The 13,348-nt window shown below is 42.1% G+C and overlaps 1 protein-coding gene across 2 annotated transcripts in view; it reads left to right on the top strand.

The window, feature by feature from the left end:
* Positions 1 to 11,104, top strand: part of LOC119463393 (tetratricopeptide repeat protein 7B) — a 31,633-nt gene extending 20,529 nt beyond the window's left edge. For both annotated transcript variants that reach the window (XM_037724235.2, XM_037724236.2), the window contains 7 exons: positions 1,044 to 1,204; positions 3,505 to 3,621; positions 4,303 to 4,394; positions 5,100 to 5,392; positions 6,875 to 6,979; positions 8,482 to 8,573; positions 10,641 to 11,104. In XM_037724235.2, coding sequence (XP_037580163.1) covers positions 1,044 to 1,204; positions 3,505 to 3,621; positions 4,303 to 4,394; positions 5,100 to 5,392; positions 6,875 to 6,979; positions 8,482 to 8,573; positions 10,641 to 10,773 — 993 coding nt within the window. In that variant the 3' untranslated portion in view covers positions 10,774 to 11,104. The remainder of the gene's footprint in view (positions 1 to 1,043; positions 1,205 to 3,504; positions 3,622 to 4,302; positions 4,395 to 5,099; positions 5,393 to 6,874; positions 6,980 to 8,481; positions 8,574 to 10,640) is intronic.
* Positions 11,105 to 13,348: the final 2,244 nt, after the last annotated feature.

The raw sequence follows: 13,348 nt of genomic DNA, 5'->3' as shown, positions 1-13,348 counted from the left end.
CTATGGCTATAAGATGTGTAATTTAAAGAATTCCATGTTTTTCAGTGCACATCTGTGAAACCCCATCTTGCTATGGTCATTACTTTTCAAATTGTTAATTTTTTTCCCGTTCCTGTTACATTGGATCACTCTGCATATTAAATCGCGTCACATCAGATCACTACCAATTTCACGAGTCAAGTCGAACATATAGCTGTTAACATGTGTACAGTAAAGCTTGATCTTAAATAACCTCCTTCTAGTTTTCGTGCAACACAGAACTAGAATTGAGTGGCTATTACGTAAGGTGGTGGCCTGTGTCAGCAATACAACAGCGGAAGGGTTCGTGTGGCCCGTCCAGGCAGCCAGACTACCATATAATGTCGCCGCAATTTGCACGGAGCTTCTTGCTAGTTGCACCGTCGGAAAGAGATTTCCGTTTTAATGCAATAGTGTTAACGGCCCCATGGCGCAGGAAATCGGGTGTCGGCATTATAGCCGGCGTAGAGCGAAAAATATTCCATACGGCACTAAAGTTGCTCATACCTTGTCTTACATTCTTGACAAAGCTATTCCTCAGAATTTTGAGACTGACAGCCCACAAACAAATGTCATGAAACAAAACACCGACAGCGCATGCCTTCTATGTTAATCTTCTCGGACTGAAATATTAAAGTGCGAAGCAATAAGAGAAGATCGACCCACGCAAGAGGCCGCATTTCTACTACCAGGAAGCTCGCCTTCGTGCACAGCGTTCGTCACCAGCGCTTCCCGATGAACACTACGGTACATGAGCTGCAGTTGCCAGGAAGCGTAAGAAGCAGTCAGGGATCTTTAAATGCTATCACGTTCCACTCTTATACCGGTGTCACACGGCCACTTCCGTCGAGCCCAATCCGGATTGAAATTCTCGACCGCGATTGGCTCTTTACCGTAGCTTGAGCAAGGAGCCACTCGTGACCGAAAAATTCGAACCCGATCGGGCCTGACCGCGATCAAAAGTGCGCCGTGTGACACCCGTATTAAAGGCGAAGCTGAAGCGTCCTCCAACGTTTCACTTGCAGCTGAACAAGGCCGTGTCGCACGCAAAGCGGGCGCTCGAGCTCAACCCCGAGCATGTTCACACGCTGCACCTTCTGGCGCTTCTGCTGTCCGCGCAGAAGCAGCACGGCGAGGCGTTGCAGCTCATTAACGCCACCCTCGAGGAGTACCCAAACTATCTCAAGTGAGCCCTAGCTGTTGTCTTGGTGGGTCACAGCGTAATCTACCATTTAAAAGTATTGTGAATGGAGTTATCTATAACTAGATTGCAAGTTAAGATTTCTTTCTTTTATTGTTCAAGTTGAAGCATTATTACCTGTGATATAACTAAGTTTACATTCCTTGTTACATTGCTTTGTGATATGTGTACATATTGTGTTAGTCTTTACTTTATGTATTTATAGCATTATATTTGACTTCTGATTTTTGTTGCGATATAGTATATCACTGAATATGGTTTGTTCTTTTTCTGTTCTCTTATTTCTTGGTCTTTTTTTTTAATTTGCTTTTTTCTTTCTTTATTTTTTCCATTGATACATTAGCCGAGAGTCTCGTTGCAGTCTCCGACTTTGACACCCTCAACTGTATATGATCTGTAATCCAGCCATTGAATGAATGATAAACTGAAACTGAAACTTTTACAGAATACCGTCTAGTCAGGTAAAACTATTATTGAGACTGAAGCATGTCGCTGATCATTGGTTGAAACAAAAAGACGTTTCAAGATCCCTAGCTACAAGGAATTTTTTGTCTGCAAGTATTGTGAACAAGGAATTTGTGTGGATCTCAATGTGTAATTTTGTTTTCACTGTGGTCAGTGACCATAGCAGGTCAGTGATCTGCTTCATTTCTAACGATTCATATTTTATTGTATCCTCTGCAAGATTATCGTTATTTCTATCCACTCCTGCTATGTCTTGCATAAACACAGCAGTTTCTGTAAATTAACAAAAAATTGAAAATATTCAGATACATCTAAAAAAGAGAAATACTCTTTTAACAATTGCTTAATCAATTAAAATCAAACTTGTATTTAAGCGAGAAAGCTAGTCTCCTGACTGCAAGGAGCTGTATTTCAATTTAGGGCCTCATTTTCTCAAAAAAGCTCCTCCAAATCTGTAAATAAAACAAACTAAGCATAAAGTTTACAACTCCGCAACAAAAACAGACATCAAAAATCTCTGAACTGCATCTATTAGATCAACTAAAGCGGGCAAATATGATCTATTCGATTAAAGCTTATGGGAAATTATCACATTGTCTACATAGAGTTCTGCAAAAGTCCCATTCATAATTTATTGGTGTTGTTCAGAGTGGTGTATAATATATCACTTTTGTCCATTTGAGGTGTCTCAATGTACGCAGTTTACATAATCATGATATCATTTCTCACTGACGAGTTACAGAGCTGTAAACTTGACGCTTTAGCTTTTTTTAATATTCCGACTTACCACATTTTTTTCTTTAGTTGATGGCCTAAATAAAGAATCATTACCATCATGAGCCCATTCTATGTCCACGGCAGGACGAAGGCCTCTCCCAGTGATCTCCAATCACCCGTCTTGCGCAGGCCGAGTCCATCTTATGCTTGCAAATTTCCTAATTTCGTCTCCCCACCTAGTTCTCTACCGTGCTTCCCTATCCTTGGTGCCCATTTTGTAGACCACCATTTCTGTAGACCACTCATTGCATGTCCTGCCCAACTCCACTTTATCTTCTTAAATCTCAGCTAGAACGGTGGTTTACCACCGTTTGCTCGCTAATTTGCATTGCTGTCTCTTAACGTTATATGCCTAATGCGTTTCATATCATTGCTCATTGCGCAGCACTTGTCGTCTCGAGCTTCTTCCTTTAAATGCAGCAAACCCCATCAAACTTGGTGCAGTGAATGTAGAGCAGAACAATTCATTTCATTGTATTTAGATTGAGCTCCCAAGGTAAAGCTTATTCTTAATAAAACTATATCAGATGATGAAAAAAGGCATGAGGCTGGGGCACTGACAGACACACGGCATTTTAATCCGCTCCATCTTTACTGTCCCACTTTTGCATTTCTTGTTCATCATGCTCGTAAAATCATGGCCAGCTAGCTTAACAATGAGTTCACCCTTTCTTCTGACCACAGCTTGTACTATAACGAGTAACAGCGCAAGCGACGGGACGCGACTGAGACATACAAAGCGCTTCATCTGTCTCAGTCATGTCCTATTGTTTGCGCTGTTACTCGTTTTCTTCAGACATATACCAACCGACCCAAGTTAGCACTTTATTGTGTTATAACATGCCCAAGTGAAAGAATCATTACTCTTCTCTGTTAGCACAATTTCTTTTTTATCAGCCAATTCGATCATGGTATTAAACGTGTCTATTGCAAACCTCGTGATGCTTTTATGTCATCGTGGGCTACTCATGTTTGGTGCTGGTCCTGACATTCCAATTTCTTTGAAATGCATCACTTCTTTTTTTTTTCTTTTTTTTTTTCAGCCTAATGTACACCAAGGCACACCTCGAGGACTACTGCCTCGGGCCAGAAGAGGCCTTGCTGACGAGCAAGCAGATGCTGTTGCAGTGGAAGACGTTCTACGAGTCCGAGCTTAAGAGGTCAGTGGGCTGGCCAGTTGTGATGAAACTGGAGCAATGAGTGTGTGTACTGTGTTCACAGAATGAAACGCAATAGGAAAATTTTACTGTACAATATCAAATAAGCGCAATTACTCGACAGTGCAATGTCACGTCACTATGCATCTGGTCGCCAAAGGTAGTATGAACTCTGGTCTAAGCACAAGAGCCAAGGCTACGCTGACGTAACATTAACTGGAAACAGCGGAAGTGAGAGCACTCGCATTAGTTAGGCCTAAATTGACGCGTCTCATTCTGTGAGAACAGTACCTTTAAAAAGAAGTTCATATAAGTGGCACAATTTGTCAAACAGTAACCCTAAGCAAGTGGAATATTTCGTCTATTTAGTCTGTAGAAACTTCCACCAGCAAGTTATACTTTATATGTTTGCAGCTAGTTCGTGAAGCCTCTTGTCCGACACCTCTTCTGCGTCATATGTCTCCGAGACGTCTAGTCATGCAGAATTTTACTTGTGACAGGCAAGTTATACTTATTGTTTGCTACCGATTTGTGTCATTTTGTCTTAAGCGCTTTGTGTGTCATACATATAATTTTGTTGAAAGCTAATGAGAAACTAAAGCAAGCTGTATCAGTGTTCTTACTTAAATCGTGGTTCAGCAGTACAGGAATTGGTGAACTCAGCAGTGAGCTTTGTACTTGCAGCGACTACGCCCAGACCGGTCTGCAAAGAGTGACCAGCTGCAACCGTGGCTCATTCCACGTGCGATCGGGTGACTTCTCAGACCGAGAGTCGGGTATGTGCACATCGAGAGCTCCAAGAAAAAAACGAAACGAGAAAAACTATTTTCCTGACCAAGCATTAAATGCGCGCCACAAGCAATTGGAACGTGGCTTTATGATAGAAGTGTCTAGGCACGTTGCATACCATGAACTGGGAATCGTACTTGTACGATTCCCAGTTCATGGGAATCCAAGTACTGGTACAGAACCACCATCTTGTATGTGGTAATGCACTGTTGTGAAACCACACTTGTCAGGAGAATTCATATCTGATCCACACCCCTAAATATTGAAAATTTATTGTGTGAGTTACAACCACGAAAATGTTGTGTATGTTGGTTGTTCATAGACAAATAAGGACTAGTAAAAGAGTGATGTGTAGCAGGTTCACGAGTTGCGAAAACCGATAGCAGTTGTTGGCAAAAAAAGATCGCATTTCCGCCTGACATGGGTAACAGGTGATGGCAAGAGCTAACGCATCATTATGTGCAGCTCCAGAAAACAATTACAATGGCACACGGATAACGCACTCTAGGGAACTGCAACTCTTTCTCTGTTTGTCCTTGTTTTAGTCGGGCTGTTTAAGCTTAGTTCTAAAGATGAATCAACTAGCCCTTACCAAGATGTTACTGCTGACGTGATAAGTGCATGTCATGACGGTGACACTGCAGAATGCAGCTGGAAAGTTTTTACAACAGCTGTTGCCGTAACGTGCGCAGGCCAGTCGATCGCCGCAGCTGCGCGTGTGGAGCAGGCACTGTCCGAGGCACTGCAGACGGGTGCGGGACCCATGATGCACCCGCCGACCCAGACGGGTGGGGGTGCCGCAAGCGGCGGGTCGATGGCGATCCTTCGCGAGAAGCGCGGCTCCCAGACCCTCTGGCTACTGCAGCTGCAGGTGTGGCTCCTGATAGCTGAGCTGTACCTCAAGATGGAGCAGCTTTCTGAAGCCGAGGCCTGCATCCTTGAGGCGTCCAACATCTACCCACTGTCGCACCAGCTTATGGTCATGGTGCGTATCACTGGCTGGGGTACCGGAGGATTTGACTTCACTTAAGCTGAAGCCAATTCTTGCGAAGCCAGTGTAACCGAAACGCTTCTACTTTATTCACTCATTTATTTATTATCCCTCAAAAAGGCCTCAGTGTGAGGCATTACATGAGGGGTGGGCATGGCTACATTAGAGAAAAATGGTTGATAGGACATATTAGGCTGACATGTACCCATTGAAAAATAGTGTTCAAGCATTGAACTGCAAAGTTGATGCTTCAGATCTTTTTATATTTTGCTGGTTTCAATAACCTCGGTAAAAAGTCTTGTGGCTAAAATAAAAATATTGCTCCCTTCAGTTGATAGATTTAAACTTTTATACCTGATTGCAATTATATGGACACTCGAGGCGCATTCCTGCCGTTGCTGCCACAGCCGGTCGTACCGTCGCGATACTGACGTCACATACGTGGCCCACATGTGGAGGGTTAGAAGGTCTTCAGAAACGCGCAGTGCATTTAGCTGCAAAAATGCCGAAACCAAGTGGACGCACTGTCACGCTTAACTCGATCGTTTCTACAGCAGACCCAGGGCAGCATTTTGCCTTCTGCTGTCGGCATGAGCGCCGTGCACACAATAGCATTCCCACTTCCTGCTGTTGCGTACCACAGAGTGGTGCATACGGTGGTCCGAGCAGAACGGACAGTGAGCTTCACAAGCTACGAACGCCGACGGTTTTCCTTCGGTCTCATCTTACGCACCATCGAGGTGGGACACCTGCAACACAGCTGGGGGGGTGTTCCGCGAGCGTCCACCTCGTGGACTGTCCGTTTCGACCGCCGCTGATTGGCTGGAGACGTACAAGTGAGCCAATCGGCACTTCCGCAGCAGCCGAAACTGACAGTTCACTAGCTGGACACTTACCCCCTCTGGTGGCATTCCTTATCAGGCCAGCGTTACGAGATGCCCGGTAGCTGCCACGGTGCCTGTGTTTGCTGCACAGCGGCAGTTGCCTCGCGCCAACATGCAGTCCCCGTGTATTCTTGGCACACCGTCCGAGGAGCTTCAACAAAATTATAAATTTTGCCCTCGCTTTTAATGCTTTGCCGTTAGGACGAAGAAACAGCCAATTATTTTTCTAAATGCAGCGAAGCTTATCAAAATCAACTGCACCGAATTTGATAGGCTTTCCTGCATTTTGAAAAAATAAATAAATAAAAATTAAGCTCAACTTGTGGGCTTCTCTTTCTACATGTGGGAGTAGAGAGATTGGTCTACATCCACTGAACCGATTATGAAGAGAGTTGTTTTGTTTAAAAGAAATAGTATTAACTGACTGTCAGGAACAAGTTTATGATTTGGGCCATAAATTAACTAAAGATTTCATTGGTTTCATCATATATTTGTTCAGTTTGGCGTCCTCTTGAACGTGAATATTGTTGAGGGATTGCTGCAGGAGCCACCAAAAAAGCGTTACAAGTCATTCTCCTCTTTCGCCTCGCAGAAGGGCTTGCTGCACGAGATGCGGAAGGAGTACTACGACGCGAAGACGTGCTTTCAGAACGCAGTCTCCATCAATCCGCTGCACGTCACTGCCCTTCAGCACCTGGTAGGCCATTACCAACTCGTCTTACTAGGGACAATGCATGACTGACTTCAGACATGGTTCACTTTTTAGCCATAAAGGAGGGGGGTAATGAGGAAAAGGGCGTAGCTTATTAATTCAATTAATTATATGTCACGGACACGAGTATTTTCTTGCACATAAGATTATAGCTTTATGCTTTGATGCTTAAATCTGCGTAATCTTAGCTACGTTGACTGCTTAGCCGGTAGAACAATTACATAGTTTTGTTTTCCACCTTCGTGTATATGTACAGACACTTGTCCAAGTTGTGACTGATTTTATACATTGTCGTGACTGTGGATACTATTATATTAGGTTAATGTGCAGTTTATAAGATCTAGCATGGCTAACAAACAAGACCTAGCTTGCAATATAGCTTCACTGCTTTCGTTTTTTCTTCTTTTCCTTCGTTTTCTCACGTTTAAAATCTTTGTACAATCCCTCTAAACAATGTTAGCCACAATCTTTATTAGTAAGCGCAGTGAAACTTGTTTTTCGTTTATCCAGGGCCTGATAACAATATGAAGCCAACATACAGTGGAGCCAAGCATAGGGGAAATGAGCTATTCTCAGTTGTAAATGTTGAAATATGTAATAAGGAAAAGGGAATGAAAGCAAAAGAAAGCTTGCCGCCGGTGGGAGCCAAACCTACAACCTCAGCACGACACATACAACGCTATACCAACAAACATACACAGTAGATGAGGGCAACAGCCTTCGCTGCAGGTAAATTGGTATAGTGTTGCACGCGTCATGCAGAGGTTGTGGGTACGGCTCCTGCCAGTTGGAAGTTGTCTTTTCTTCCACTTTCATTATTGTTTCAAAATTTCCAGTTAAAATACAGTAACTATTGCAAATATGCTTTCCTTGGTCACACAGAGGGAGCGAGAGAGAGGAGAGTGGAGTTGTCTCGCTTTAATTGCAATAAGGCTTAAAATTCTAGCAGTGCCTTGTAGCCAGACAGAACCAAGGTAATGTCTTCCTTCACTTGGAGCAAGTTACATTATTTTGTTTAATTACATAATTAATTGACAGCAACTGTTAAAATACTATATATTCAGCGCAGAAGTGATTATGAAGTCGTGGACAATCCTGAAAAAGGTCCGACTAGCTGTCTGCTGCTTATTATGCAAGATGTTTTTTCCCCACACTTGAAAGAAAGCCAGCAAAATAAGGAAAAGTACCACGCGATTGCTTTCAAATGTGCAGTGCATGAATGAGGCCCAATTCTAGCCAGGTGTGCTCTCGTTCCGTAACTGGCTGGCTGATTGATTAACTGATTTCTGAAACTACCTTACTGCCTTTGTTACCAGCAGTAACCTGTCTGTAACTGCTACTCGGGTTATGGGCTGAGAACCTGTCAAGCTGCCCATACGATTGCTTTTATTTCACACTCCTCCATATACTGTGCAGCACTGATCAACAGTGATTGATTGACATGGTTGCTACAAACGAAGCCCCTCGGTGCTTCTCGCTCGTTCCAGGGCCTGGTCTACCACTACCTGGGCAGCAGTCAACTGGCCGAGAAGACGCTGAGAGATGCGGTGGCCATTGACCCCATGTGCCACCAATCCTGGTCAGTTTTTCTGTAGTAATTGCACTAATCCAATCCGAGACAGATGGCGAGACGATAAAATAGCTGCAGTTAATGTGAACCGCGAAACGCTGGGACAATGACACTTCGAAAAATTGCAAAACTGTTCCGATGCATTCTTCCGTTTCCAGGTTTACCTGCATTTGTGACATTGGTTTTTATCAGACTTCAAAACACACTTAGGAATTACTGCTGTGTGTTTAGAAACCGGCTACAGGGAGATTACATGTCGCACTTGCATTACATACTAACAGGCATTCTGATCAGTTATTTCCTGTTCGTATTTTAATGTGCGCTGATGCTACACGCTACAACAATATGAAAGTGAAACACAGGATTTGCTTTCAAAGCCTGTAATCATCCTTACATGTGCTTGTAAAGAGGAAAACCTCCATGAGCATGGCTCATTGAACAACATAATAGCAGCGAGTACAGTGACTTGCAAGTTTGCAACAGTCGCTGTTCCCTTTCTTATCTGCAGTGTCTTTCACAATGTCACGCAAGCCATTTTGGTCCAATGATTCCCATCGGCATCATAATGCTTTACAATATCCGACATGGAGAAAAAAAACGAGAACCTCAAGCTAACCCGAGAAATCAGAGTGCTACTAGCAACTTTGCTTACACAATTTATGTAGAATTACTGCTGCACACTGTTGGTTCTCCTAGAAATTTAGAAGTAGTAGTCTAGAAACCGCAGCATGCCGAGATAAGGCCATCCGCTTATTCTTCGCATGCTTGCGATTGAAATTACACAAATTTATGAAGTTTAGAACTTCGAAGCTCCACATGCTCCACACAGCATGCTGAATTTGTGACCAACGGCTCTCACATATGGAAAAAAAACCTGCTTTGGGAATCTTGTTCTCGTTTTTCTCACGCAGTTGCACAGAATAACACTAACTTGCTAATTCGAAAACAAGATTCCGACTAAAAGGTTAGAGGGCCACTAAAGAGGAGTTGGGCTGTGTTAGTAAACTGCGCTTATGAAATACCAAGGTAGCCACATTTAACACGAGAGTAGGCTTAATGAGCCAGAAAAAGATGCAAAGCAAGAAATCGGCTGTGCTACCATACCTTGGCATCATGTATTTCGACAATGTCCACACCGGTAATAGTTTAAGGACTCAACCTAGCACCATTCTATTTTCTTCTTCTGCTCCTCTCTCATTATTTTTTGCTTTGAAATGGCCCAAATATGAGAACGTGGTGACATCCATTATGCAGCAGTGGCGTATCCGTGCCAAGATTTATTGCGCGAAATTCAAAGAAAAGGGAAGTTTCATTTTTTCCCAGTACTAATCAATCATTTTCTGCAAAATGAACGAAAATAGGGTTATGAACGAATACTTCGCTAGTCCGAAGAGGAAGCTTTAGCTTGGGGGATTTTATCCAAGCGCATGGGAAAGAATAAATCATTTTTCTCGGCGGCCACTGCACTAAACTTGACGAGGTTTGTTGCATTTAAAAGAAAATGCTATAATCTAGCGACTTTTGGAAGCGGATTTTTTATTTTGGCCGTCCATTCTTTAAAAAAGGATTGGAGTTTGCAAATTTCAGAAAACGAAACTATGTTTACAACTGTGTAGCTCAGCAGCGAAAAATCACCATTCTGTAAACTGCATCTAACGGATTGTTCATCTAAAGTGAACAAAATTGATATATTTTAGATGGCTGTTAAATACACCACTTATATGCAGTATGACTCGCATCCAGTGCAAAGTCACGCGAAATCTCGTGAAGGTGATCGTACTACCATTCCCTAAAGTGTTCGCTCCAGATAACCGCCTCAGTACGGGTTCCTCAGAAAGAAAGTTCACAGTTAAGACAAACATGTTCATCCTGGGACCAATGCCTCGTAAAAGCATTGGTCCCAGATTGAATCGCCAGACTAGGCCGAATTTTTCCTCCAACGGCGAAGCTTCCCGTATGAGAGACCCGTACAGGTTTCCTTTGCAACTTGTAACTCTCGTATGGATGACAATTTTCCAGGATTTCGTTTGTCCTGCGGATTTCTGTATGTCTGATTTGCTCGTTGAACGCTTACAGGTTCAACATGGGCAAGGTGCTTCAGGAGACAGGTGACTTCGACTCCGCCACCGACTGCCTCAACACGGCCATTCAGCTCGAGATGACAACACCGATATTGCCGTTCTCGACTGTTCCCCGTACGCTCGAGTGACGGTGGCAAACTTGTGGTGCGCGTTACGATACTCTGCGATCTCACACCTTTCTAGTTAACTGAGAGCGCTAGCAAGCTTGTACAAAATTGTAAAGTGGGAAAATTGCGTTGTAAGCGAATAACTTGAAGATTTATTTGCGTCGGTGACGCCATTACCAGCAGCAATAAATGTGCGTTACATGCGGGGCGTGTGACGTAGGCTGCGATATCGCGTACGGTTAGGTTAGGTGAGCATCCATCTCAAACTTTAGATGTGTTTCGTTATGTTTCGAAAGTTTTAGCCCGAATGTTGTACCAAAAAAAAAAATAAAATAAACGTCTGTTGGTAGAAGTGGTTTTTCATTGTGTCATTTTAATTTCACATGCACTATAAAGAAAGCTTAAACAAAAACGGTTGTGGGCTGTTTTGCTTGAAGCGCAAAGAACTGACATCAATAGACAACACAACTTTTGGAGATATGTGGTTCACAATAGTTTTTTTTTTTTTTCAATTTCACAACTGGTGCTACCGGTTATAAAATTTGTTCCAAGTGCATGTTAACTTACTGGCTTCGATTCGTACACTGCAGTACCTATTCTAAAGTAATTAAACAAAAAGTCGAACTTTCAATTATGTATTTATTTTATCATGCAAGCAATGTTTGCCTCTCCCAGTAGTCAGCTGAATTTTAAGGTGATTTTAAACAATTTCTTTCGAGAAAAGAAAAAGAACGTTGTGAGAAGATGGTTTTTAAAAGTTCTTGCATTAAATTTTTTTTTATCAAAAAGAAAAAAAAAATCACTGAGGCGCATCTTCCTGCAAAACGTTACACTGCCAATCGCTGCAAATTTCAGCTCCTATGAGTTGTTACACATTTAGTTGATTTTTACAACCAAATACACACACACTTTTTTTTCTAATTTTGCAGACCAACTCACAATAATTCATATAAAGTGATTAGACACCTATCTCTGGAATACAGTAATAGTCAAGAGATGAGATGTGGTTAGAATTTGTTTATGGTAACTAGGTATACTGTTCTTTTAACCTTCGACTACAATAAAAGTCTTGGCTTCAAGAGGAAGCTTTACCACGGGAGCTCTCATCTAAATTCATGGGACTGGATAAATATTTCTCGGCATCTGCTGCCCCGAATTTGACAAAATTTGTTGCACTTTTAAGAAAAGCTTAAAGTCTACTGACTGTATAGAGTAGAAATTTCCCTATAATGCTCTATAATGTAGGCTATGCCGAGTTTGCAAAGCAACATCTTGATTGAAACATGGTAAATTTAATGCAAAGCCCATAGTTGCATTAATGATATGCCGGAGTAACGTTTCCCAGTGGTAGATAGTTTAGCAAACCAATCACTAAATACATACATTAAGTTGTAACAGAAAAAAAAATTCTTTTTGCACAAATACTCTTTGTGGTGATAAATAAATGTCACCAATTTGTCCCAATTTTCGTTGACGGGGAACTTTGGGCATTACAGGGTTAAGGTCGTCAAATTTTCAACAAAAATTGAAAATACGAAATATATACATATACAAAAAAAGCGTTAAAAAAAGCTACAACTCAGAAATAATACTGTTGCATTGTAACGATGGATGAAGAAACCCGAGCACTGTCAAAGAGAGAGTCAAGAACGACCTTTATTGGGTGAACGCTGATGAATCTGGCGAAAGACGGTCACCTTTAAATAGCGAGACAATGTAGGAGATGCACGTCAAGCATAAGCCATGAGTGGTTTGACGAGATCAAAATTTAAATTGCACCCGTTGAGATACATCTAAGGTGCTTGAAATTGATCTATTAATATATACCGCAACGAGGAAATTTGCAAGTTTGACATCTGCACAACCCCAGTAGGCATTTCCAAACGCTTGAGATGCTCCAGCAGACAACAGTTTACAGAAGTACCTGTCTTTGGTGCAGAGTTAACGATTCGTAAACATTGTGCTTAAACTTCTTTCAAACGTTTCTTGACCTCTTTTGTAAAAACTAAGATGCCCTAATCAAAATTGTGTTTCCTAGAGCCGGCAGAATTAAGCTCTCTCTCGAAATGCAACATATTTCGTCCAAATCGGTTCTGCCGTTGTTGCACGAGCTCATTCCCGTGTTTCGTTAATAGTGAAATTCTCGTCGTGAAATAGTGAAAACAGAGTTAAATTTTCGTTAATAGTGAAATCAGAGTTGGCCCTGAGCTAAAGATTCCTCTTAACTCATTTTTGCAGAGCACGGTGATGATGAGCTTTATTTAGCATGTCGGTGTGGGAAGAGGAAAGCAAGACAGAACACAACACATTCATTTCTTTTTTTCTTCTTCTAAAAGCATTAAAATATATTTGCACAAACGAGAAAATCAGCAGTCAAATTTGCTTATCTGCTCTCACAGAGAGCTGACAATGATCAAGCAGGCAGACAAAAAAAGAAAAAGATCCAAATCGGAGACTCGTCAACAAAAAACGTACACAAAGATGGCAGGCATATGGTCGCCGGCTATTGCAGTCAAACAGCAAGTGACATACAGTTAACTCGCAATAACTCAACCTCTTATCATGGTTAATTGAAAGAATTATGGAGATTAGAGGA

Source organism: Dermacentor silvarum, chromosome 9, assembly GCF_013339745.2.
Source record: "Dermacentor silvarum isolate Dsil-2018 chromosome 9, BIME_Dsil_1.4, whole genome shotgun sequence".
Classification (NCBI taxonomy): Eukaryota; Metazoa; Arthropoda; class Arachnida; order Ixodida; family Ixodidae; genus Dermacentor; species Dermacentor silvarum.
This window is presented reverse-complemented; position numbering and strand designations above follow the sequence as displayed.